This window comes from Camelus bactrianus, chromosome 1 (assembly GCF_048773025.1).
Source record: "Camelus bactrianus isolate YW-2024 breed Bactrian camel chromosome 1, ASM4877302v1, whole genome shotgun sequence".
In the NCBI taxonomy this organism is placed as follows: Eukaryota; Metazoa; Chordata; class Mammalia; order Artiodactyla; family Camelidae; genus Camelus; species Camelus bactrianus.
Window position 1 is genome coordinate 81,665,748 of NC_133539.1, and position 27,597 is coordinate 81,693,344.

The 27,597-nt window shown below is 38.4% G+C and overlaps 1 protein-coding gene across 3 annotated transcripts; it reads left to right on the top strand.

Moving 5' to 3' along the window:
- Positions 1-27,597, top strand: SLC2A2 (solute carrier family 2 member 2). 3 transcript variants are annotated; one of them, XM_010947770.3, is made up of 11 exons: positions 1-153; positions 5,465-5,557; positions 8,054-8,316; positions 12,524-12,648; positions 15,268-15,383; positions 16,286-16,448; positions 16,952-17,139; positions 19,340-19,444; positions 22,525-22,626; positions 23,323-23,526; positions 23,614-27,597. In XM_010947770.3, the coding sequence occupies exons 1-11, from the start codon at positions 139-141 to the stop codon at positions 23,812-23,814; spliced, it is 1,575 nt and encodes a 524-aa protein (XP_010946072.1). In that variant the 5' UTR covers positions 1-138; the 3' UTR covers positions 23,815-27,597. The 3 variants fall into 3 exon arrangements, with proteins under 3 accessions (XP_010946072.1, XP_074224003.1, XP_074224004.1); XM_074367902.1 differs by lacking the exon at positions 1-153 and adding an exon at positions 190-1,950; XM_074367903.1 differs by lacking the exons at positions 1-153; positions 5,465-5,557; positions 8,054-8,316 and adding an exon at positions 10,792-10,810.

Genomic DNA, 27,597 nt, shown 5'->3' on the forward strand with positions numbered 1-27,597 from the left:
CCTCTTTGCCTTTGCTCCTCCTCCTCTAATGTATAACTAGTCTCAGAAGGCTGGAGAAAGACAGGCAGAGGCTGGCTACTGCATCTGCCACACTCACTACAGGACCTGGAATTAAGAGGAGGACTCTCAGCACATAAAATGGCAGAAGATAAGGTAAAGTCGTATTATGTCCACTCGAGGACATGAATAGGGTAATGCGTTCAAGTTAGTGAGCGTGCTGAGGATCTGGGGTATGATAGGCGTAGCTACCACAGATTAAAGCTACCTCTCTTGGCCAATTGATAGTTTAGCTGCTGAAAAATCATATTTCTTATTCAGTAGTTGGGATTTTAAGAATACTAGCTCTGTTTTCTGACTAGTCTGTGTAATGTTTTCTCAAGTGATACTGCATAATCATATCACTGAAAGAATGTGCAAAAATCAGGCATATAACTCAGATCTAATCATGAAACTGGTATGAAATCTCAGAAAGTATCAATATATGAAAAACAAGAGGTAGGACTGTTCCAGGAGACTAAGAACTGACAATGCAACAAGTGATCTTAGACGGTGGAAGGAAGAAGAAAACAGATCTAAGGGACAATACAGGGACAATGAGACATTTTGAAAATTGTATATTAGGTAATAACAGATCGACTACATTCTTGGATATGATAGTGCTATGGTAATTATGTGGGAGAATGCCTTACTGTTAGTGAGTACATGCTGAAGTGTTTAGGAGAGAAGTGACACAAATGTCTGCAATTTATATTCAAATAATTCAGCCAAAACAACACACACACAGAGTTAAACAAATGTGGTAAATGTTAACCATCGGTGAACACAGGTGAAGGTTATGGAATGTTCACTGCACTGCTCTTTCAACTTCTCTGCAGATACACTTTTCAAAGTAAAACCTTGAAAATAAAAAGTGTATGGTGCTGTCGCTGCATTGTAAGTGTTCTGCAACCAAGCATACCCACCTCTGCACACAGTCATACAAGTAGGGAAATGGGTAGCCCAGTCAGAGTAGGACCTCTAAGTTCTGATCCGCTGTAACTTATGCTGCTGTAAGTGACAAGGCTAGGAGCACGGGTTTGGCAGCCAGCTGGCATGGATTTGGAGTGCGGCAATGCTACGTACCTCCGTGATACTGGGGATAAGTTATTCAATTGATCTTGGGTTTTCTCTATTGTGGCAAAATGTAAACACATGGGGATATAAGGATATAGCAGGGCTTATAATAGTTCTTTACTATATGGGAGTAATTAAATGAGGTATGTTAGAGAAACTCAGGTAACAAACATTTGAATGCCAATAGTTATATATTTATATAATGTGTGTTTAAGGAATAACCCAGACTTCATGGTTTCCTATTACAGCTCAGGATAAAGCTAAAGTAGTTAAAACTTTAAAGACAATACAAAGACTATAATAACTATACCTATGGTATGTTGATTTGGCAAAAATCATGAAGGTAGTGTTCAAACAACTGAAGTCTGGCAGATACTCCAAGAGGGAAGGTAACGTGCTTACCACAGTGCCTGGCACATAGCAGTTGCTCCAGCTTCATTTAGAACTATCATTAAATTCCCTTACAGCCTTTAGAAATTGTGTTCTAGCACTTTTCTTGAGAACTGAGAAATTGGCTAATAAGATAACCCAACAGAATGAGGACTGATGTAAAGCATAATGTTTCAGCTTTGTAAATCTACCTAGACTTAAAAGAAGTGAACTAAGCAGGAGACTGAGAGTCAGGAGACCTGGGTTATCAGTCTGGATATACCCAGGAATGCGCTGTGTAATTCAGACAAAGGACTTGGACTCAGGTTCTTCAACTGAAAAAGGGAGAGATCAGACTAGAATCCATTGCTCTCAAAGGTTCCTTTCAGCTTGAAAATTCTATGGCTTGAGAAGCTCCTGGACTTTTCCAAAGCTGAGTGCAAGATCACCTTTGGGTTGGCGTTCATGGTATGTGGTGTAGAGAAAACAGTATAAGCGTCTCTTCCCTACCTACTCAATCAATAGCTGCTGAAAACCTGCTTTTTTGTTTAGCAATGGGAGTTTAAAGTTGGAACCCCTGGGTTCCAATACAGGAGTATTTGTTATTCTCCAGCTGTGAGTGTTGGGTATAGCACTTAATCTCTGGGCCCTGATTCCCTGAATGGGAATAATTTCATGTACTTTATAGCACTGTTGTGAAGATTATTGGTGATGTCTGAAAAACTGACAGCTGGTTGTTTGGCAAGAGTGATGAATGAGATGGTAATGATGGAATTAAAGATCAGTTGTTTTCAATTTTGATAGGAAGACCATATTATGTATCTTGTTCATTATATATGATAATCCTATGCATTAACTATTATTATACACTTTTTTGGCAAAGAAACTGAGGCTTGGGGATGTTAAGGGCATAGCTGAAACTCTTTTAGGTTTTCTGACTGCCAAGCCTACTTGTTTTTCCTAATAGACTCCATCTGACTTCTAAGCCACAAAATAAATACCATATTTTGTTTTAAGTTAAGGTTCAGCCACTTGCCCATTCTACTCTTCTACATTTATCCAACTGCACATTTTAATTGGATATAGAACCTAATTTCTCTAACTTAAAATTATTAAGCTCCAAATGAAGGTAGTCTTTCTAAAAGAATAAGCTTAATGCCTTGTTGCCATGAAGAGGTTGAGAAAAAAGACAGTATCTTCTGCCACTTAGTGGATAAGCGGCCTTTGGATGAGTTCCTTACTTTTCATATCAGTTTTCCCATATGTGAAATGGTAATAATAATTCTACAGGGTTGTTGAGAGAACAGGCAAACCACTTAGAATCCAGAGCATGGACAGAGTGAGGTCCTAAGTTCTCACTGTTTTCATTAGCTCCTATGTACCTAACCTTGGGTCAGCCTTGACATTAAATTGGACATTTAATGTAATGGATGAGGGTTGATGAATTAAAATTCAAACGTAGTAGTTTCCAGAAATTTTGTTATCTCATAAAACTTTCTCCGACCAAGTCTAACCACACAGAAGCCTGACTATAAATGTTAGCTCTTTTTGTTTCATAATGGAAAAACAAAAGATAGGAAGGAAGGAGCCAGTTTAAAATGGAGTTCAGAGAGGAAAATTAAACCTGAAAGTAAGAGGTGCAAAACAAACAAACAAACAAAGAAAATCCAATCAAATAGTTCCAGAGACTGATATGTGAAATGATCACTTTAGTTGATTCAAGTGATAAATGAAGTTTCTCCTTATCTGACCAACTGAATGAAATTTCTATCTCAAGGGGTTAAAATGGGGAACTGCAGATCATGGGGTGGCAGGACCAGAGTCAAGGCTGAAAAAGAAGCCAGGGAAACCAGAAGACAAAGACTTTAAGAACACCCTAAGAGAATTCGAAAACTGCACCTCTTGGGGAGTGTTGGAAATGGTAGCTGTCTTGATTGTGGTGGTGGTTTCATGGGTTTCATGGGTGTATACATCTATTAAAATTCATCAGATTGTACATCTGGAATATACGTAGATTACTGTACAGGAACCATACCACAATAAAAGTGTTTAAAAAAAAAGAACACTCTAAGATTTCTAAACATTTAAAACCTCTCCTATCTCCTTCACAATGGCTGTTTTGCTGTTAGGGGCAGCTCCAGTATTTCTATAGTAATGACTGAGAACGATTTGATCAGGAGATAATGGGACAGGAGCTCGAGAGACCTTCTGTCTTTGAAAATTAACTATCATTTTTGTCAACGTAATGTAGGAAAAATTAACCCTATTGTAACTGAGACTGTGTATGTGGAGTGGCAGGGCAAGGCCACTATGGGGGACCCAACCTGCTGCAGCCACCACCTTCAGCCCCAACTGCCACTTCTGTAGCACCCCTGCTCAGCATTGCCATGGTCACCGGTTGGGCTCAAAATAAGAGGAAATGAACTATATGCTTGTCCAGGGGGGACAGGAGGAGAGAGCCAGCAGAGAGTAGAAGCCCAGGGGTGGAGTGGGAGGAACAGTCACTTAGACGCCGAGTGCTTGGAGACTCTGCCAGAGGAAGAAAGGGAGATGCAGGGATGAACTGGGTGAGTATGTCACGGCCCTGGGTTTGGTGGTGGGTAGGACCTGAGGTGGTTCTTCAGGTGAGTTACAGGTGAGTGGTTGAGTAGCCATTCTTTGTTATTTTCAACTTTTGTCCAGAGACTTCATGAAGGTTTTCTCTGGGTGTGTGAGGAAGGTGGGGATTTGTGTAGTGAGTGGCTGGAAAATGGAAAATGCACTTGGAATTTGTGTGTTTGGTGACTCGGCTTTAGCATCACAACTGGCAATTTCTATGAATATGTGCACTCCCGGATCTTTTTTTCAATTTAGAAAGATTAGGATCCTGTATTTTCAGATATGTTTGGTTTTTGACTGTTTGGTTTTGACCAATGAGAAATGCAAAAGAACCAAGTAATTAAAAGTATAGATCCTGAATCCAAATCTTTATTTTACAAGTTACTGGCTGTGAGACCTTAACCTAGTTATGTATAAAATAGGGATACTGATGGTGCTGTCATGAGTAGTGTGGTTGGCAGAATAATGGTCCTCAAAAGATGTCCATGATCTTGTCCCCAGAACCTATGAGTATGTTACTGTACATAGTAAAAAGGCCTTTACAAATGTCATTAACTTTATGGACCTTGAGATAGGGAGATTCTCCTGGGTTCTCCAGACGGACCAAAACTAACTTCATAAATTCTTAAAAGGGAAGAACTTTCCTGGCTGTGGTCAGAGTCAGAGAGATGGAACAAGGGGCTTGACCAGCCCATTTCTGGCTATGAAGATGGAGGAAGGGCACCACTAACCAAGGAACGTTGTGGCCTCTAGAGCTGGGAGCGGCCCTTGCTTTAAGCCAGCCCAAACCCTGGTCCTACAACCGTGAGGAACTGAAGTCTACCATCAACCTGAATTTTCCCCTACAGCCTCCAGAAAGGAACACTTGCCGACACTTTAATTTTAGTCTAGTGAGACTTGTACCAGACTTACGAGCTATAAGAACTGTAAAAAACTGTAAAATAATAAATCTGTGTTATTTAAGCCACTGCTTTTTTGGTTATTTGTAATAGTAGCAAGAGAACACTATAGTAGCAATAACACAATAGTAGCAATAGTAAATGAGATGAAGCACATAGCGCATGCAGTAGGCAAAATACTCAGTATCAGGCATTGAAGCTTCAATACATATAAGCTATACTAGCTATATATGTATTTTATAAAAATATGCTCGGTTCCTCCTCTGGACGAAGCTGTCCCAGACTTTCACAGTGTAGGGGAAATGAATGGTGCCCCCACTCCCATAAGAATGTACCCTGCCCTGCCGGGAGCACAGGACACACGGTGAACGAGTATCAAGGGGCAAGAATCAGCCTGTGGAGCCTGTGAGAAGTCCACGCTGCATGGGACAATGGGTAACTGAAATTTCCTGGTGTGTCCCAGCCCTGTGCTCCATTCCCCACAGGTCACCGGGACCTTGGTTTTTGCTGTCTTCACTGCCGTGCTGGCTTCCTTCCAGTTTGGATACGACATTGGTGTGATCAACGCACCTCAACAGGCAAGTGAAACATGTACAAGTTCTCTTTTTGGCAATTTCTACCAGTGACAGAAAGATACCTGCTCCTCATCCAGAGAGATAAAGGGTGCCCACGTGGGGAACACGGGGTAGTCCTGGTCTTCTGTCAGGAGCCACATGCATGGTTCCAAAGCTGATAACTTGGCCTTGACTCCTCATGTAATAGCCCTCGCAGAAAAAGAAAGGGTAATAAACAATTCTTGATCTCTGATTCTGCTGTTTGCTGAGCTCACAGAAAACTGCAGTCAGAATACCACATGCCTCAGGTTTTTTTTTTTTTTTTAAGCTTAACAGCTTATTGCAGCACACATTCCAGAGTTCCCAGTCACACACGGATGGAAATGCCAGGGAATAAAAGGAAATGATGGAAGGACAGGGTTTTCTCGGTGCACAAAGGTACTGAGCACCAACTCACTGTGCGTCAGGCAGTTTAACATATGCACTCCCCAGTCTCACTCACCCAACAACGTTATTATGCCCATTTCTTGGCCACATCAAAATATTTAGGAGCCCCAGCGGTGGGTGGTGGGGTTGTTAGATGAAGACAGTCAAAAGGTATAAACTTCCAGCTATAAGGTAAATAAGTACTGGGGATGTAAAGCACAACATGATAAATATAATTAACACCGCTGTACATTGTGTATGAAAGTTGTTGAGAGTAAATCATAAGAGTTCTCGTCACCAAAAATAAAGACAAGCAAAAACCCCTCAGGAGCCCTAACACTAAAACGATTCTAGTCCTTCCCCCGACTCTTGTCTCCCATAGGTGACTCAAAGCAAAATAATACAAAACTCTTAAATAACTGTTACGAAGTCCAACAAAGTCTGGATTTTCTCCATGATGACTATTTGGATGGTATTTTTTTTAATATTGAATAATTGCTATCATTTTTCTCATTTATTTTGTGCATCCCTACTCCGGTATCTAGTGCACAGGCAGGAGAGGGATGTCATTGCTCTCAGCTCTCACAGCCTGTAAATGGGTGAATCAGGACTCCATTCCTTCTTCTCTAACTCAGACTGTCAGGTCATTGAGGGTGAGGTTGTAGTCTTGACCCTCTTCCTACCACCAGTGCCAAACATAACAATTGATGTAAACAACAAAGTGTTTAGTGAATGAAGGAGAGAGACACACACACACAGAGAAGAGAAGCTAGGGGAAGGAGTGGCATAAGGTGACGGTAAAAGCAGTTGCTGGGCGCCATTTATGAATCCATCATATTTCATCTGCTTCTCTTACAACATTGAACTCTAAAGAAAATGTAAGATTCTACAAGGTGTGAGTGTGTGAAATGTGTACAGTCCATCACATGAAAAGGGTTGCTCCTGGGGCTGAGGCTGCGCTCTGGTTGGGCTCCCACATGTCATGAGTGTGGGAGGCCTTTCCTGGGCTGAGGGATTTAGGGAATAACGCTGGAGGTCACATCTTTTTTCTGTGGGTGATGACAACACACGCCAATTTAGCAGGATTCCTGAAATTTAGCGCAGTATCACCATAATTTGGAAGTGACAGAACCTCTTCTCATAGGAGAACTTTTTCTTATTTAAACCATCTTCTTCAATCTTAGAGGGAAAAATAATCTAAGGTTTCCCCTCCTCCAATCCAAGTCCTAGAGCCAGACCTGAGAAGAGAGTCTCCCACTGGCAGCTGGCTTAGTGCCCTCTCTATAGCCACCCCTCTTCCATATTTAAAGAGCTGCTCATCTGGAAAAGACAAAAACTCTAACTTGAAAAGATACAAACACTCCAATGTTCACAGTAGCACTATTTATAACAGCCGAGACGTGGAAGCAACCTAAATGTCTATGGACAGATGAATGGATAAAGAAGCTGTGGTGTGTGTGTATGTATATATATATACTTGAATTTTGTATACTAACTTTATTTTTGGCCTCATCTTACCTTCCCCAATCTTTTTTCTCATATCCACTTTTATGTTTCTATTAAAATATTTAGGCAAGCCAATTTAGATCCTGCTTTGCAAGGGTAATAGTGGAGTGAAAATGTTATCTTTTCAGCCTGCAGAATATTTTCAGTTTGAAAAGTTGCCAACCTTTAAAACTTAAGGAATTTTACATAAAAATCCATTATTTCTGGCTTCTCTTTAAAAATTAAAGATCACAAAACATTAGTCTCACATTGTAGCTTCCTTCTTCATATGGGACAAATAAACCCTGCCCACTCGCTATCATATTCTCAGTAATACAGACAGTTTTTCAGTCCTCTGGTCATCAAGGTTCTTCTTGCCTCCTTCACTTGTTTGTTCCTGCCTGGTTCCTGCTGACACTGGAATCTGTAACCTCTATTTTATAAGATATGATCAATTGTAAATAATCTATATGTGTTAGGATGTACACAACACAAATAATTGAAATAATCCTGTTTAAACATCTAACAAATATTTTAAAGGAAAAACAAACAAAAATATACAGAACATTTGAATTATTGGAGCTATATTTCCTTATTTTATTTCCTTAGGTAATATTAACCCATTATAGACATGTTTTGGGTATTCCACTGGACGACCGAAAAGCTGTCAACAACGATGCTATCCATAGTACAAAGGAAATGCCCACAGTTCCACATCGAGAGAGCCCAACACCCATCTCTTGGCCTGAGGAAGAAACTATGGCATCTGCTAGCCTCATCACCTTGTTCTGGTCCCTGTCTGTGTCCAGCTTTGCAGTTGGTGGAATGATTGCTTCATTTTTTGGTGGGTTGCTTGGGGACCGGCTTGGAAGGTAGGCAAATTTCAAAAATAAGTATAAATACAGAAACTTCAGTAATTGGGGTTTGTATGAATTTGTTTGGAAAGAAATCATCTTTCCTTTTGTGAATTAGTTTTAGAGTTGTTTTTTTCAACTCATGATCCTATGAGTTAGGTTGGTGTTGGACCAAATGATGGACAAATCTGTTGCAACAATCTGCTTAATTGTGGAAGCATTTATAGCAAAAGTGAGTTTGCTATGCATTTTTATTTTTTTGTATTTTTTTTTGTAGGGGGAGGTAATTAGGTTTATTTATTTATTTTTAATGGAGGTACTGGGGATTGAACCCAGGATCTTGTGCACGCTAAGCATGCACTCTACCACTTGAGCTACATCCTCCCTCCCTGCTGTGTATTTTTAGATTCTCTCACTCTATAACTTGTAAAACATATTCAGAAACAGCTGCACAAATGGTGAACTCAGGAACTCAATAGAAGAGTCAGGAGTGGAATTTTTAACCTGGAAGTTCACTTTGGCTTCACCAAATCACTCCATTTCTCAGACATACGGGTTTTCATTTTCAGGTTATAATTTGGCATTTGGATCAGTCAAGTTCTAAGGTCAAGTCAATAACCCCAACTCCCAATTGCCCAATATACTTGGCACAGGGTGCCCAGCTGCTGCTGCTGCTATTTCAAAGCCCCAAGCAGAAAAGAAACTAGTTTATTTCTGTACTCTGGTTTCTTTCAGGTGTTTTGGATTAAAAACATCAGTAGAACTTCTTTACACTCAAATTTCATTTAGTCACATGACGTACTGAGTCTCCTAGGATTCCCCCACCTCCACAAAGAGGAAGTAAAAAATCAAATGGTTATTTCTTTTGCTTTATTTTCTGCTCTTTGAGTCCATCTTTTGTTTATTACTTTGGTTCTCATGATAAAAATATACAAATATGGAAAATTTAGAAAATGCAAAAACTTTTGAAGGTCTAATTGATATAGGCAACTATCTTAGTAATTTAATAAAAACTATCTTTTATAATTCATTTAGCTTTTTAAATTCCTATTTTAAATTATAGTTTTATCTCTCTGGTTATTAAATTCTGATAACTTCTTCCTCTGTACTGGAGCTTTTATAGAATAAGACTGGAAGAATTTCTCTTAAGTAATGGGTAGCATGGTAACCCAAGTTTTATTCTTGTTCTCATTTGAAAGGGACTTTCCTCTACCACAAAAGAAAATGGTTAGTTCTTCTTTTTATCAACTTACTGGTGTTTAGCTGAACTTTAAATCAGTATCCATAAATTATGGAGGTCATAAACTGGCTTTATTTATTTTAAAAATTTGAGAGTCATTTTAATTTGCACATAGTTGGTTTAAGCAGTAACTGGAAATTTTTCTAAATTAATTATGTCTAAAATAAATAAAATTAAGCAAAACTAAATGAAATTTTTAAATGTGGACAGACCAAGTCTTTCAGCAGCTTTTGATGTTTTATACTTCTCATCCCTGAAGAAAAAATTTAAGCCCTTGTCCCTCATTTAGAGATGAGAGTCTAGCAACTCAGTAACTTCTCTAAAACATTTAATTGGTGTCCTAGTGATGGAACCAGGATACATGTCCTCTCAAGTCTCAAGATTTAGCATCAACAATGGTCAGACCCCCAAAACAATGTCAAATGAGCATTTATCAAATTATTTATGGTGAACTAAAAGTGACACTTCTTCCAACTCTCAGTAGAAAAATGATCCTCCTTGAAAAACAGCCCTAAAATTAATCATTTTAACTCCAAAATTAAGACAAAATAGTTCAGCCTCTCTCATAAAACTATTTTTCTAGGGAGAGTCCCTGAGAAATGACATGACTGTCCTTATTGCCAAGGTCATTGCTCTACTAGTTAAAGTAAATAAATAAAAATATACCTTTCCACCACTGCTTTAAAAAAAAAGTCTTTCCTTGTAATTGTGTAATAGTCAATAGATGTCTGTGGCCACTATTTTATAGATCTGGGTTTTCAAGGTCACTTTTTACTTAAAATGTACGTACTAGGGTATGGTGGGGGTGACCACGGTTGTGCAATCCACACTACCATGCATCAAGGAAAGTATCCATAGCTTGCCTTTGAATGCGTTCTGTCTTTGCTGTCAAAAAAGGAACTCACTAAAATCAAGCATTAACCTTTGGTTCCACACAGACCAAGTCTCAGCTCTGTCACTTAATAGCTGTGTGAAAATAAGCAAGCTATTTATTAAATGAAAATGAATAGGAAAGGTTTAATACACCGCCTGGCACATGGTGAGGAGTCAGCAAACGTAGACGGTGATGATGATGATGGCAGCAATGACAAAGCCTGTGCTAACAGAAGTATTTAGAGCAAGATTTAAAGAGATATACTTAGAAATATATTTCTTTCTCCCTGATTCAACCGTTTCGTGTATTTTTAGATTATTTATTCTTGGCCATTTCTCACGTCTGAGCAGAAGTTAAAATCCTTTAAGTTGTATAAAGTGCTCCAGCATCCACCTGTGGTAAGGAAGGGGGACTTTAGAACAATCTGGCATCAAAAATACTTTTAGGTTATCTCTTTTATGACTTTTTAAATTTTTTTCCAGCTAATAGAATACACTGTTAGCTAGCTAGCAACCATAAGGTAGATTATTGAATTTACCTGTCCTCTGTCCTTGTGTAGAGAAAAAGCCCTTCCCAGAGAAACACGCCTGCCTTTTCCTACACTGCAGCTCCGAGCTGGCTGGCTCCAAATCACTCTATTTGCCTGCCTTTGGGTAGTTTATAACTCCCATATACTAGTTTCCTATTACTGCTCTAATAAATTACCACAACTTAGTGGCTTAAAAACAACACAAATGTGTTTTCTTACAGTTTTGGAGATCAGTAGCTCAAATTCAGTTTCACTTGGCTGAAGTCAAGGTGTCAGCAGGGCTCATTCCTTCTGGAGTCTTCGAGGAAAGAGTCCATTTTCTTGCCCTTCTCCGGCTTCTGATGGCCACTTCTATCCCTTGGCTTGTGGCCCCTTCCTCCATCCTCAAAGCACATCACTCCAGGCTTTGCTCCTTTCATCACATCACCATCTCTTCTGCCTTCCTAGGATAAGGATCATGGTGATTCATCATCACTGGGCCGAACTGGATAATCTCTTCTTCTCAAAATCCTTGATTTAATCATATTTGCAAAATCCTCTAAGTCATATAAAGTAACATATTCATTCCCAGGATCTGAGGATTAGGACATGGACCTTGTGTGGTATTATTCGGCTTATCATATAGTTTCATTGCAGTATGAGATTATATGGTTTTATACCCCAGAAAAAAAAATCGGTTTGGTGTTTGATACTCCCTTAGTAAAAGCACACCTATTAAAGTTTGAAACATTGAAATGGAACATAATAAGATACTTACATTTCTTTGTGACACAAACGTTTTCATACCTGTTCACTCAGATTCTTTTATTGACCTTATTATCATCGATTGAACTTTGAAGAAGGTTTTTGTGTCACTTCCCTATTTTATAGGAGGAAAAGTGTCAGATATCTGCAAGTGTTGTCAATTTTTCATAAGATTAACTTTGAAAATGATGTTTTTGTTGCTATTGTCAACTTTATTATGCACTTTACATTAGCTGACATTAATTCATACATTCTGGAAGTATGCTGGCATACAATGATAAAATAAGAATAATTATAGTTCTCTACGATAAGGCTTAAAGTAAAAGAGTGTTTTAATTTACTTCCAAATAATTCATACTAAAGAAACCTGAACTTTGAAAGTTCCTTTCATGATCTATAGCAACAAAAAACCTATACCATTAAAAGGAAGAAAGAGCATCATAGGTTACAGCCACAGAATTGAATTTAGCTAGCACCAGGCAATTATTGTCTAAAACAATCAACTTGTGGAAAAATCTAATTGTTAACTACTTGAAAAAGTGCCAAAAGAGTTATCTTAAAGCAAACTAGTCATCATCACAATTGAATCATCTCTGTCAAAATGTGGAGGTCAGGCACATGCAACACAAAATTCTCTCATTATAAATATTACTTGTTAGTAATGCTTTAATCCAAAGACAAATCAAAGTAGCAATCATGGTTTAAGATTCCCCAACCATCTCTATCAGCAAAATTAAAATAGTTACTCTTAGGTAAAAATCTCAGCATTCTCTGAAAGCAAATAAATTTTATCAAGATTTGATGCTGAATTTATAATCCTCGCTTTTCAAATTTTCAGAATCAAAGCCTTGTTGGTATCAAACATTCTTTCATTAGCTGGAGCTCTCTTGATGGGGTTTTCGAAACTGGGACCATCTCACATTCTTATAATTGCAGGAAGAGGCATATCAGGACTCTACTGTGGTAAGTCGTGGACACACACCCACCCACACACACAAACACACAAACATATGTGTCTGAAAATTATTCTAATGGCAGATGAGGTTACATGCAGGGAACTTTTTGAGCCTAGGGTGATGTTACAAAAGGGAAAGGCAGTAGCATAAGGTTGCAGTCCTAAGTTAGGGAAGTTTGGGACCAGTAAGTGGAAGTTGTAAAGCTATGTTCTTATCCACAGCAATGACATCATTTCTAGTCATATGATCTCAGACAAATTATTTAACTCTCAGCTTCCTTATACATTAAATGAGAAGAATAACAATATCTACTTCATGGGGCGTTTGCAAGAATAAAATGTTCAGCGTGGAATCTGACTAGAGTAAGCTGCCAAAAGTGCCAGCTGCTGTTATTACCCCTGCTGTTCAGTAGACAGGGGAAGACTGCTAGACTAACTACACTCCTCTGGCCCGGCTGGCCACTGATGTCGCCGTCTCTCCTATCTGGAAAGACCTTGACATCCTGGCCCATGTCTCAGACCACATTCCCCAGCCCTCTCTGCTGTCTGAAGTGTTACAGGGGGTGGGGACCACAGGGAGAGGGAATCGGGCAGAAGCAGCTGGTAGAGGAGTTCAGAATGGAGGGAAGACGCATCTCCTAAGAACGTCACGGTCTAGTCACTATTTCTTGGAAATAGCTTTTCAAACTTCCTGAAGCAACTTACCAGCAGAGGCCTGAAGAAAGGGAGGATCCCTCATTCTCTAAAATGGCCAAATCTTTTGCTTCTCAATGCCAGTGACACCCATTGTCCCGAATCACAGCCACATGTCAAACCACTAATATTCTCTGGGGGCGGGAGAGGAGACATGAGGGCACAAAAGGGTGCATAAAATACTTATAATATTCTTACCTGAAAAGAAGAAAGACTATAATTTCATGCATTTTCAATGATCAGTTAAAACAGAAGTCTTAGGTTACTTAATTAAATGTCTCTGTGTTATTTTAAACATTAATACAAATAACTGAAAGTGTGGATAACTTTATCCAGGTAAAGAGTCAACTCACTTGTGGAAAGAGCTTTGGATTCAGAGTGAATCAGTTGTGGCACTGTCTCTGTGTAGCCTTTGTAAGTGAATATGAGACTCAGTTTCCTCTTCTGTAAAACGCTACTAATAACACTATCAAAGGATCCAAATCATGATTCCTCTTTCTTTTCTCTCCATTTCTAGAAATAGAGTAGAGGAAAAAATTACAAAATATTTTTGATAAAATTGAAAATAAATGCTATATAAACATATTGTGAGGCAAACTATCACTAGCACAGCTAGGTAACTTACACCCTCCAACCACCTTTTAAAATTATGTCTGGTCCTATTATAAGCATTAAAATTGCCAAAAATTATTAGAAATACAATTTGACTTCAGGTTCACGTGACTTCAGACCTGCAAGCTTATTTGCATTTTCTGTTCTTGAGGTATAACATTAGGTATTACACAAAAATAGTACAGCCTGGAACAGGGCCAAACACATGTTTTTTCTTCTTATTTAAATCAACAGACGCACATCAGAGTTACTTGTAAAAGTCAGAAGAAATTCAGATACTGTATCTACCATGCAAATGTTGACGTGAGATATTAAGGACAATTTGAAGCATTAAAAATATATATATTGAAACAGTTTCCAAAAGCATCTGTTACACAAAGACCATCCATTTCCATTTGATTGGCAGGCAGTCTCTATAGGAGGAAGTCTCTGACAAATCTTATTTTTAAATTCTTAAGAAAATACAAAACATTATATTCAGCCTTGCTCATTGATAGTCTCTGACCTTTTTCTGCACTCAGCAAATGACTGGATCCTCCACCATTTCCAACATGACTGATTATATCTGCATTTAAGAAAACTATAAAAGGCAGAATGGCCTAGTGCTTTTCAAATTTTTTTGTATTCCTTTAAACACCAGAAATCTTTATTCAAATATAATCTTTTCTGAAGCCTATTATTTGGAGAAAATACAGAAGAAGCTAGGTTGCTGTGGTTGGAGGAATTGGGAGAAGAGCCCCGAGCTCCTCATCCCCTTCCACCTCCCTACATGCCAACCCCCGACCCTAAGTGTGATCTTGGGCACCTCCACGTTGTGAGAACTCAGGCAGCACTTGAGGTTCTCGCACTAACGCTCTACTGCCCTGTGATCTTGGGTAGATTGTTTCTCACCTTTACCAAGTAAAGAGGTTGGCCTAGATATTTTCTAGTTTCCTTTAATCCCATGAATCTAGATTAAGAATGGTATTGTGTTTTTAAGAATATTGTTAAGCATTTTTCAGTCTCTTTTCTGAAGATAACCTAAGGCGTTGTGATGTAAACTCAAATTAACATGGATTTTTAACTAGATGAGCCAATGCTATGAATAATTGCCAAATGCAAGACCAACCATTTCTGTTTGTGCTTCCAACTACAACTTCATCTGGAATCTTGTCACCAAATATTTTTTGCATAAACTCTGTCAATGGTTGGGGGCAAGGTCTCTTCCTTCCAGTGAACTCAGGAAGGGATTTTCAGCAGAATACTGACTGTACTTAAACAAAATTATTGTTATTGAGGTAGTCCTGGCTACATTTTAACATGTATGTTCATGTCTCATGCAGGGCTAATCTCGGGCTTGGTTCCAATGTACGTTGGTGAAGTTGCTCCAACTACGCTCCGGGGTGCCATGGGTACTCTTCATCAGCTGGCCATTGTCATGGGCATTCTTATTAGTCAGGTGAAAACTCCCAGCCCCTATTTCACCTACCCTCTACTCTACCCAACGTCTCCCTCCCTAACTGTCCACTCTCACTGTACACCAACGCAGAGGGAAAAAAACAGTTCCACAAGTGGTAGTGGATGTGGTATAGAGATACTGGCTTTTTAGCTCAAAGCTAACGTACTGCTACTCCATCCCTCACTTTTCTCCCTGGAGTTGTGTGGGGGTTGGCGCTGGAGGTGACCTGGTAAGCCAAGTCTTGAACTTCTGGAGCTATTCTACTATTAAATTATTCCACTTAGATTTCAAGGAATAAAAAATATCAAATCCTTGGCTGCCTGGGTTTCCTTTGTTTTGAGCATCTTACCTGCTCAAATTTAATATGCAAATGATTACAATAGCAGTTCTTGCTCAGCTGGTCTATTCTTTCCTTCTATCCTGTGGTCTCAGAGGGATTCTTCGGAACCTCACACCTGACTATCCAGATGATAAACTCCTTGCAATAGGGATCACAAAACTGGTTCTCATCAGAGTAATTGCTCTAGCTGTGTGGATGCCATACTATTTAAGTTCTGGATAATCGAAGAATTTTTTTTTTACAAAGGTCTAAAGTTATGCATGATTTTTGCTGTCGTTTCAGATATTGAAACGTGTACTTGGCAGTTTGGTTGAGGCCCATCTTAAATGTCCCATAGCAGTTAATGAAAACAAATCTAGGTGAATCCTTTGTAAAACAAAGTGTTCCTAAGTCAGTTAAGGTGAGACTACATGAGTAATAGTTTCCATCTTATGCATACTTGCGCATACTTGAATCAAAGTTGTCAGGGATTGCCATTAGCCAGTGAGTTTTTTAACAAATTGTTTCAAAAGGTAGGTCCAAATTCTTATGCAGTCGATATGCTTCCTCCCTGCCTTTTCAGATTGCTGGCCTTGACTTTCTCCTGGGCAATCATGAGCTGTGGCACATCCTACTTGGTCTAACTGCTGTGCCAGCCGTTCTCCAGTCTCTGCTGCTCTTCTTCTGTCCAGAAAGCCCCAGATACCTTTACATCAGGTTGGATGAGGAAGCCAAAGCAAAGATAAGTAAGTCTATGGGTGGTTTAACTCTCTTCCTATTGTTTTGGAACTATCAGCTAATAAGAAACTGTGTGCATAAATGGATACTCATGAAACTGGTACCAGTGCTTTCCAAATGAAGTTAGTGGTTATATGTAAGAAGAATATGTGAGATCACTTACTATGACTGGCGCATGCCATTTTCCAACCATGAACATTCACACAAGCCCAGATAGAAAATCCACACACAGAGAACTGAACTCAGAGTCTTCTAAAAGACCTTTCCCACATTATGCTTCTATGATAAAAAAAAATTATAGTTTTCGTTGTCGTGAGATAAAGCCAAATGTTCTGCTTTTTCTTAATAAAAAAAAGTGAGATTTAATTTAACAAGAAAGAATTTCCAACACCCATGCTATTAAGTAATAGAAAGGGCTATGCAGAACTATAGCTCTTTCATTAAGGTAATAAAAATAAATTTGTTTTTGTTTTGACCTGAGTTATGTCAACCTGATTATTTTGGGGGACAGGCTTGAAAAGACTCAGAGGGAGTGATGATGTCACCAAAGACATCATTGAGATGAGAAAAGAAAAGGAAGAAGCATCAAGTGAAAAGAAAGTCTCCATAATTCAGCTCTTCACCAGTTCCAGCTACCGGCAGCCCATTCTGGTGGCACTGATGCTGCACATGGTTCAGCAGTTTTCTGGGATCAATGCGGTGAGTTTAAGAACACTCCCTAACTCCTAAGAGCAAAGTGAAAGGGGTTTAAGTTTAAATAACTAGCAGACATTTCAGAATGTTGATATCACATGTCTTATTACAACAAATATATTGAATGGGCATTAATTTTCTTTGTTTTGCTTCCTTTGATTTCTAAAACTAGCTTAAATTTTTTTTAATGTCAGTAATCAATGTTACTGTATGTCTATTAAGATGACGTTTAAAAGGTAAGTCATAATAAACACAAAAGAGGGGGAGAGAGAATAAATATACCAAAAAGACTAAATTACAAGGGGCTTCTAGAATTGAGTATCAAACTAGGATTTCTGAGAACCTAGGCAAAAGGAATCCATGGTTCCCTCTATTTAAATGAAGTATACCAGATATCCAGATGCAAAGAAGTTTCTCACCATCCCAAGAAACTTACACCCTACCTGGGGAGCACATAAAATACATAACAGCGTGAACTGATATGTTATCAGTGAGTGAGTGTAATAAAAAAGACATGATTGAAAAACATACTGTGTATTAAACTAGCAGCATTTAAGTTTTGAATTCCAATCCTTGTATTCAGACTAAAACTGTTCTACTGACAATCAGCTACTAGAAGAAAACAATTAAGCATTTGTTAAGAAACTAGATAACGAAAATCACTTATCACCTTTCATTGCTGTTAAAAATGTGGTTTGGGCTTCTATAGTGAATCACAGATTCGCAAAGGCACTGTGGGTGGACTGATGGGTGGACAGAGACTTGGGGAGACAAAGAAATAATTCCCATGAGCTGAAGTAAAAGGAGACCTGAGCCTTACTCCACAAGCTAGCTGCCACTCTGCTGTGGTGTCTGTCCTCCTCTAAGGGGCCCCTGATGTCCATTTTTATCTCTTAACTCTGTAACTTTGGGTCTCAGAGACCAAACCTGTGTCCTTTCTCTCAGCTCTGCCTGTATACCCAACAGTGCAACACTTAATCTCCCTGAACCTTCCTGCTTTAGCTTCCATCCCAGCGCCTGACTCAGAGGCATCCAGGAAATGTTCAACCAGAGACTATGGGGCAGCCTAAAAATGGTGGGATAGCATGCAGTGAGTAAGTCATTCCTCTCTGAACATGGTCTGAACAGTCTCCTGCACCAGCCCTGTCTGCTGGAAGAGGTGCCTGCAGTAGGACATGTTACCTGAGAAAGGAATGACAGAGGATGATAGATTAAAAAAATGACCTAAAAGACTATTATAAACGTAAGGATTTAACTAAATAATAAAGGCCATTAAGGAGGTTGTGAGTCAGATTTTTCCAATTCCACTAAGATTAGTGGGAAATTTTGGATTAAATGCAATGACAACCAGAACTCTTACACACACTGGTGAGAGCACAAATTGGCACAACTTCTTTGGAAAACTGTTAGGCAGGGTCTGTCAGAGTTGAGAACGTGCATACGCTATGATCCAGCAATTCTAGTCCTAAGTGTAAATGTGTACATATTTTAGCAAAAGGCTTGTACTAGAATGTTCATAGCAGCACTATTCATAACCACTCTAAATGATAACTACCTAAACACCCATCAATGGGTAGGTAAATTGTGGTATGCTAATACAATAATATACTACTTTTACATAGCCATGATAATGAACAGTCTACAAACACAACAGTGTGAATGATTCTCACAAAGGTAATGTTGATGCCAAATACAAAATACATACAATGTGGTTCCACTTATGTCAAATACAAAACTAGACAAAATTTATCTACAGTGGTAGAAGCTGAGTTTCATTTGGAGAAAAGGTGACATTCAGGGGGCTTCTGGAGGGCAAGAAACAATTTATTCTTTGATCTGGACGCTGATTATACAGGCGTGTTTATTTTGTGAAAATCAGTTGAGCTGTACACTTAAGTGATGTGCACTTTTCTGCATGTATTTTATACTTTAACAAAAGGTTTTAAAACTGAAAAAAAAATAAAGTGCATATGTAGAGATTTCAACTAAACATAAGGAGAACGTTTAAGTGTTTGGAATCTTGACACAATAAAGAAAGACTGTGATTTCTCCTGTCCTGGAAGGAGAGGGCAGATGAAACATTCTGGAAATTCTAGGGACCCAGGTTCCACAGAAACAACTAAAAATAAACAACCTAAAATATTTCTTGCTTTAAAGCCATCAGTCCTAGGCTTCTTGATAAGACTAAACTATTATTACTTTGCAGATCTTTTACTATTCAACCAGCATTTTTCAGATGGCTGGAATCAGCCAACCTGTTTATGCAACCATTGGAGTTGGTGCTGTCAACACAGTTTTCACTGCTGTCTCTGTAAGTAAAATACCCTAGATAAATAGTCTGCTTGTTCCTCAGCCCAGAAATGGGAGTAAAAAACCTTGTGAGCTAAAAGCAACCAATGACATTTTCCACGTGTACTGGGTATGTAGGTAGAACCACGTGGGTCACAGGAAGAGCCCTGTATGTGAATAACCAACCACTGTACTAAGATGAGACATGACTGAGCAGGGTAGGTCACTGGTTCTCCTTATCTGCCAAGGAGGCCATTTGTCACTGATTTGTGAATTGACGCTTGGTATTTTTGTGTAAATACCTGGGTTCCTTCTCCTTTGCTCTGTACTTAGCCCCCAGGAATTAGCAAACAGCTTGTTATTTCTGTCAATACTGGATCTTCCACTTAGATTCCTCTACTTTCATGGTTGAAATTCTTTATTTTATCCCAATGTCTTAGAAAAAACATTTTTAAAATAAACATGGCCCTCTTGATTAGATATTTTGCTAAGCCTCTAGCAAAATTAAACTGACTCAGCAAATTCTTGTGATGTTCAGCCACGGGCGGGGCTTCCAGGTAGCTCACAAGGCCACGGCTTCTGATGACGCACGTGACTGTGTGATATGACAGAAGGGAGCAGAACTGCTGTATAACTTGACATTATTGTTATTTTTGAAATGTAACATTTTTAAAGAGGGACTTCTTTTCTCCCAGTTTTATTGAGCTATAATTGACATACAGCACTGTATACTTTGTGGCAGGGAAGTAATTAGATTTTATTATTATTTTTTTTAATGAAAGTACTGGGGATTGAACCCAGGACCTTATGCTTGCTAGGCACACACTCTACCACTGAGCCATACCCTTCCCCCACAAATGTAACTTTTTTCAAATGTCAAATGTTATTATATACTTTTGAAATTTTGTTTTCTTCCCAACAGGGGAAAAGGTCACATATTCGTCTCAAAATCAGATACCTTATCTAAGGAATGATTCAGTATCTTGACAGTAATAATATTTAACCTAACAATCTAAGAATTAAAGTAAACAACCAAAAGACTCAAAAAACTTCCCAACCAATGTAACTCACTTTAAAACAAGGATAATTTGGCTTATTTTTTATCTTTGAATGCAGGATGTTCAAAAACCTTGTGCTTTTTAATTTTGGTCACAGTGCTATACTCAATATACTTTTAGTCATTTGTTTTTCATTCTCTGCACATGGACATTTAACTATTACCTAGACTGGTCAATAAGTTACAGCCTGGCTACCTAGATCAAAAGGCAGGTTTGTTCAGACCACATTAAACAGAACTGGACCTTGGAAAGAGGAGGATGAACAGATAGCAAGTGAACACCAGTGCTTCGGGAGATGTGCCTTTAGAGATAATGCCTGTTCAAGCCCACTCAAAATCAATGAAGGCCTGGTACTGGAATGAAATCCAAGGGACTATGCGCTCTCTTGTCTCCTGGGATAGTATTTTTTTACAAATCCCTCTTCAGCATATTTTTCTAATATAGAGACTATGATTAAAACATGTTATGTGTAACAGAATTTGCAATATAAAGCATCAAGTTATCAAGGTCAGGGTAACCCGAACTCGAAGTGTGCCTAAAGAGGAATTTTCATTTTTGCTACTACTATTTTTTTTGCTACTACTGGAAGGCAGCATGAGTCTAGGGGAGAAAGAGTAGCTCCAAGTAGGCATCTGGGATCTGAGTGATGCACACTGTCTGGGGTGAAGATGAGACTGAAGGTCAGGTAGACATCTCCAGCCCCTGACCAAGTCTCGACCCAAGTCAGCTCCTCTCTGAGTACCCACCTGGCCCCAAGAAGGGAGTCTGACTCAGTTTTCAAGGCAGGTAGTTTTAGAGTTTATAATCTTATTGGTAATAATTGTTCATAAATAGAAGAAACAGACACAGGAAAAGCCCTTATTCCTGAAGAGATGCTTCAGTTTTCTTGGCAGCTTGACATGGTGTCATCAAGTCAGCTTTAAAAGTCATAATTAAACAGTCAAAATATAGAGAGAAATTTTATGAACTTGAGAAAGGTTTGTGTTTTCCCACTTCTTTCTCAACAATTAAAAGTAGGTAGGCTCTTTGCTTACTATCCTTAAGTGATTTGAAACTCTGATATAAAATGCCTCTGAGATGAAAGGAGCTTTCACTGAAAGTGAACAGAAATATTTCTCAGATATTTTCAGAGCCTGAGCTCAGTATACGAAGGGTATTGGATTGCTATTGATTTACTGATAGATTTATGAGCCTAGCCAATCTACTGACTGAAGTGAGAAATTACGACAGGTAGTTTTTGTGTCTGTGACTCACCAACTTTGGCCATATTCCAAGGGTAAAGCAAGAGTCTGGTCAACAAACTCTGGTCCTGGCTAATTGTAAATCTTAACCATTAATGCAAAGGTCCACAGACCCAAAGGACTCAATGATGTATCTCCTGAATTAGGATAAGAAAGCACTTTAACCTTTCGCTTTAAAGTCTTATCTTTCAAAGTGAATAGCAGGTTATTACCAGTACTAGGTACACTTAAGCTCACCAGAAAAATGCAGACCTGATTATTTTAAGGAGATCAAATTCTGTACGTTGCCCCCTGAGTGGTCCCAATTTGACTTTATTTGCAGTAAGAAAGTTGGATGAGAACAGTTGACACATCAACCGTTGTGCTGTGTCAGGGGTCTGCAGTGCTCAAACCCTTGCAATTGCAACAGGATAATTATCAGAAGGGAGATGGCATTTTTTAATGTAGAACCTTTGTATTTTAAATGTACAGGAACTATATTCAGAGAGAGCCAAGGTGTCCAGCCTCTTAGTATTGTCCCCAAAGTGATAAGCATCGGGTGGTGGTAATGCTTGGTTCTTCCTCTAGAAGGTTCAAATCAATGCAATGCGATGAAGCCAGTATTTGTTACCCACCTCTGTTCACTAGACCAGTTCTGACACCTTGGGAAAGAACCACTCCCCTCCTCAGCTCCACGTCTAGAAAATGGAATAACAGAACTGCCTCTTTCCAGCTATGTAAGTTAAAATGACCTCTTCGGCCAAAAAAAAAAAAAAAAAAACAACTAGTGAAGTATAAAGCCAATATGTCTAAAACTTTCCTAGGTATTCCTTGTGGAGAAGGCAGGGCGACGCTCTCTGTTTCTCATCGGAATGAGTGGGATGTTTTTTTGTGCCATCTTCATGTCGGTGGGACTTGTGCTGCTGGTGAGTTTGGTGCCTACGGTGAGATTTTTGGTTACCATATGATAGCACGTCTGTGCTCCAGGTTAAAGTGCTTTGTGTGTGAAAAACATTTGAGATTGACTTATGAAGTAAAGCCAGAGGAATAGCATATAAGGAGAAATGCAAAGAAAAAGAGAATTCATTTTGGGGGTTTAAATACTGAACAGCAGCCAGTAAATTGTGCCTGTTAACGCAGAGAAGCAGTGTAGTATAATGGTAGACCACAGGCTCTGCGATCAGCTCCAACCAGGTTCTGACGCTGGCTCTGCCACTTGGCTCCCTGTGTGACCTTGGGCAAGTGCCTAGACCTTTCCAGTCCAGCACTGGCATCTGCTGCTTTACAGGGGGTCATGCATCCTGTCTAGCAATCTTGGTATAAGTAGAAGCTAAGGTCACTGGATCCTTGCTTTGCCTCTTTCACAGGAAAAGAGTGAATAAGAGTCATAGAAAATCCTAATCCAGAGGATTTCCTATAGCTCAAAAGATTTAAGGATGACTCAGGCTACAATAAATTTGTCTATGAGTAGAATAACTTGTACATAATTCAACATAAAGACATCAGGAAGAGAGCAATGTCACCTCTGAACTCCATGACAATCTACTTAGCTAAAGGTAGAAGTAGCCAATGATCCCAGTACCACTCTTGTTTTGTTTTGTTTTTGTTTTTGTTTTCCTCAGAATAAACTGGCTTGGATGAGCTATGTGAGCATGTCAGCCATCTTCCTTTTTGTCAGTTTCTTTGAAATTGGGCCAGGTCCCATCCCCTGGTTCATGGTGGCTGAGTTTTTCAGTCAAGGACCACGTCCTGCTGCTTTGGCAATAGCTGCGTTCACCAACTGGACCTGCAATTTCATTATAGCTATGTGTTTCCAGTACATTGCGGTAAGCAGCCTAACAGTGTGCAAGTTCACGGAACAGAAGATAGAGTTGAACAGCTGTTAATTGGACCTCTGTTTATTCTCTATGCAGGACTTCTGTGGACCTTATGTGTTTTTCCTCTTTGCTGGAGTGGTCCTGGCCTTTACTCTGTTCACATTTTTCAAAGTCCCAGAAACCAAAGGAAAGTCCTTTGAGGAGATTGCAGCAGAATTCCGAAAGAAGAGTGGTTCAACCCAAGCGCCAAAAGCTGCTGTAGAAATGGAATTCCTTGGAGCAACAGAGACTGTGTAAAGATAACCTACTTTTTGGCATGAACAGAAACAGGAACGAAGCAGTGTTTTTTAAATGACAATTTTTTGAGAATGTTTGAGAATTTTATATTACATCTTGAAGTACTCTTTTATTTTTTTAAAGAGATTTTATAAGCTCTGATCAGAAATGTCATCAAATATTACAAACAAAATATTTTTTTTAACTTAGAGAATCTATTTTGGATGGTAAGATTCAGTAATTGCATAAACCCAGAAGTCTAGCTCATTTTGTTACACTACATGGCAAGTACAGTGTAAAGTTCTTAACCCTGTCCTTTATAACAAAGGTCTCCTGAAATTGAAGCAGTTTCATTGCATTATGTTATTGCTTCATTAAGCACAAAACTAGAAACCTGAAGACACAACCAATATTTGCATATTTAAATATGAGTGAGTTGGAATTTTCTTATCCATTGACCTCATACTAAAGGAGATATGACTAGTGGCAGTAAGGTCCATGTTAAAATTGGTAACTTTTTATTTCTCCCCCTCAGCATTTTTCTTGTGCATTAGAATTTGTATTATGCTTATAATTTTATTTTTTCATGGGGAATGGTTTATTAAGCATATTAAAATATGTTTATAAAGAAAACTTTTATTTTGGGTAAGCTTCCCAAAAATCTTTCAATACTTAGGGAAAAAAAAAATTTTTTTTTTTGTTATTTTGATGACCAAATTGTTTTTGTAGGATTAAGCACTAAAAGGTTTTACTTGGTCATTTAGCACTGGTTATCAGTTAATATTAACATTGATTATAAACCCATGTTACTCCTAGCTGGTTCAATCCTTTGAGCCAAATTTTGTTTTGCTTTTCAATTGAGCACAGCCTGGTGTTCTGAGTTGTGTTATAAAATACAATCAAACAGTGATAATTCTAGCATTTTGTATATCTCCTCAAGCCCCAAATAAGATAGAGCAGTCTAACTTAGAAAATTGGAAGTAAAAAATCACTGTTTGTTAAGAAAAAATATTTTCTAAATTATTATGTTTTAAAATAAGTTGGAAAGGTAGGGTTGGAGGATCCTGAGGGCGGGCTCCTGAAAATTCATGAATGTTCAGTTTCAGACTGGATCAAAATCCCTATTTAATTTTCCTGGAAAGACTGAGTTTCCCAGCACAAAACAGTCGTCCCCTTTGACGTTTCCTTTTTTGCCTTAGCAGTATATGGATGCTAAATTAGCTGCTCTATTGCGATTGCTAACATTTCTTGTATACTACCTGTGTGCCAGGCACTGGTATAAGTGCTTTTACCTATGTAGGCAAATTGAAATACACAGATGATTAAACAGACTTTCACTTAGTTAGTTTTGCAACTATGGACATACAGTTCTGATAGACACCAAAGACTTAACAGTGAGCTAAACTATCTCCATGCTGTTTTCCTCACAAAGTGGAGCACTGAATCAGTTCTTTTTATGTTTGCTTTAATGTGCATAAAAGAAAGGCACTTTAAAAAAACTACTTTTTAAGAGTGGAGGGAAAAACACTGAACACTGGAGGGGGGCCTTTTTCTTTTAGTCCTTTTTTTGGAGGTGCAAAATTATTTACTTTTATGCAATTTGGCGTTCCACACAACATGAAATTATTGGGGGAAAACACTGAACATTGGGGGGGCCTTTTTCTTTTAGTACTTTTTTTGGGGGTGCAAAATTATTTGCCTTTATGCAATTTGGCGTCCCACACAACATGAAATTATTTCTTTTCACTTTGATTGATTTTTGTTTCCTCTGGGCCAATTTGAGATAAACTATTTTCACTTAGGACTTCAGGACACAAATAAGCTAAATAGCTCAGTCGACCTTTTTGCTAAACTTTGAACTCTGAAAAAATGTAGGGACTCCGAATAGGGCAGGAGCAGGAAAAAAAATGGCTCATCTTGCGGCTCCTGTCTTCTTCAGGATGCTCATGGCCTTGGAGAAGCCCAAAGTTGCACTGATAAAGAAATGTAGCATTTTTACAGGCAATGAATGTGATTTATTCAAATCACTATTCCTGACCTCCTTTAGAATAAAGTAGTAAAGATTTAAATAAAGAACCCAAAGACTCCTTTTAAATTCTCATTAATCTGACACATCTGCTAATACCAGAAATTCAGACCCTGAAGTTTTCTGCCTCAGAGAAATGTAAGTTGCATACATTGTTTCCTTTCTATAGTTTTTTCCTTGCAGAGGTACAAGTGAGTTTAAAGAAACACTAAGATGAAATAAGAGTTCAATTAAAAAAAAAAAGAAATTGGAAAGAATACTCTCAGCTAATACTGATAGAAAAAAAGATGAAATAAGAAGCTGTGAAAACTTTATACTAAGACAAAGGAACTAGCTCAACATGATAAAAACTCCTAGGTCTTCAACTATATACATCATAATACATAATAATAGCAGCACTAATTAAACTTAATCCCAGGGAAATTAGATGTGAGTTTGAACACTTGATTTTCATAGTATGCTGTCATTTTTTGCAGCAGTATTTTCACACTCTAACATCCTTACAAATGTGAGTTTTCTCTTCACTTGCTTGAAGCATGATCACACTTCTTGGTCTGGCCACTCAACCGCCGCGTCTAGTGTTGCCCGCTGTCATGAAACTAGTGCAAGGATCTCACCTCACTGCCTCCTCCCGACTCTCCTCCACATGACCGGCACTGCGATGTGCGCTGAGACACAGTTAGAGAATGCCCCTCCTCAAAGAGCTCAGTCTATGGAGGATTCCAGGAAGACCAGGGAATAAATGTCCCCATCTCTGTCTTTTGCCTTCCATGAAACTCAATTTGGAGGCCTCTCTTGTAAAATAGGTTCAATAATATGTCTACCTCAAAGAGTTGTGAGGATGAAATGTAAAGTGTTAAGCAGAGTGCCTGATACAAAGAGGGTGCTCAGTAAATGTTACCTAGAATAAGAATTCATGAAGCTACTGTAAGGATACAGGATTATCATATGTAAAATAGTTCCAAATTTTTGTTTTAAATTAAAAAAAAAGTTATATAAATTCAATACAATATTTTCTTCACTTCAAGCAACAATTTCACAATGACAAGGGAATGGTAAGAATTAGGGGAGATATTAGGCCATTTAATTCTTAAGCCCACACTTGATATTTCTAAGTAGGTTATAGGAGTTTTTATTATATTTTTTAAATTTGCTTTTGCCTAAGTTATTTTTTGAGGTCTATATGTAATATTGTTTCTTTGGATAATACCGAGTACAAAATAATATGCTATATATCATAGTTAAATGTAGCTTAACAGGATTATAGTCACAGGACAAGACCAAACCTTCTTGATAATCCTCAAAAATTGCACAAGTGTATACATCAGTGTACACGCATAAGCTACTTCTTCTTGCTAGCTTATTGTTGCATATGTAGCAAATAAAGCAACATTAGGCAATATTTTGTGCTTACCATGTTCTAAACAGAGGTGCTGAGTAAAGCGTAAAAAAAAATGCAATTTTTCATTACAATTCTATATTAGTGACCTGAGGAGAAGACGTTTATTGCCAACCACGCTGAACCATCTGCTGGTGTTTTTACTGCTTTCTAGTTTGATGCATGTTAGAAAGAATCATCATGAAACTGATTTTAGTTAAGAGTATACATACACTATAGTTTTATGTTAATAAATATGTGTCCAAATGCTTAATGTTGTTTTATTTTGCAAAGAAAATAACCACATTTAAGAAGATTGGTATTGGTTTACTGTATGTACTTGTTTCCTTCTCACAGCATTTTTCCTATTCTCACTTTAAATAAATTGCAACAGTCAAAA

What these genes read in the sequence shown, in the direction of transcription:
- SLC2A2 (XM_010947770.3), top strand. An exon ending in CAGTTTTCACTGCTGTCTCT is followed by an intron (nt 19,445 to 22,524) that starts GTAAGTAAAATA and finishes AAACTTTCCTAG; the next exon opens with GTATTCCTTGTGGAGAAGGC. An exon ending in CGGTGGGACTTGTGCTGCTG is followed by an intron (nt 22,627 to 23,322) that starts GTGAGTTTGGTG and finishes TGTTTTCCTCAG; the next exon opens with AATAAACTGGCTTGGATGAG.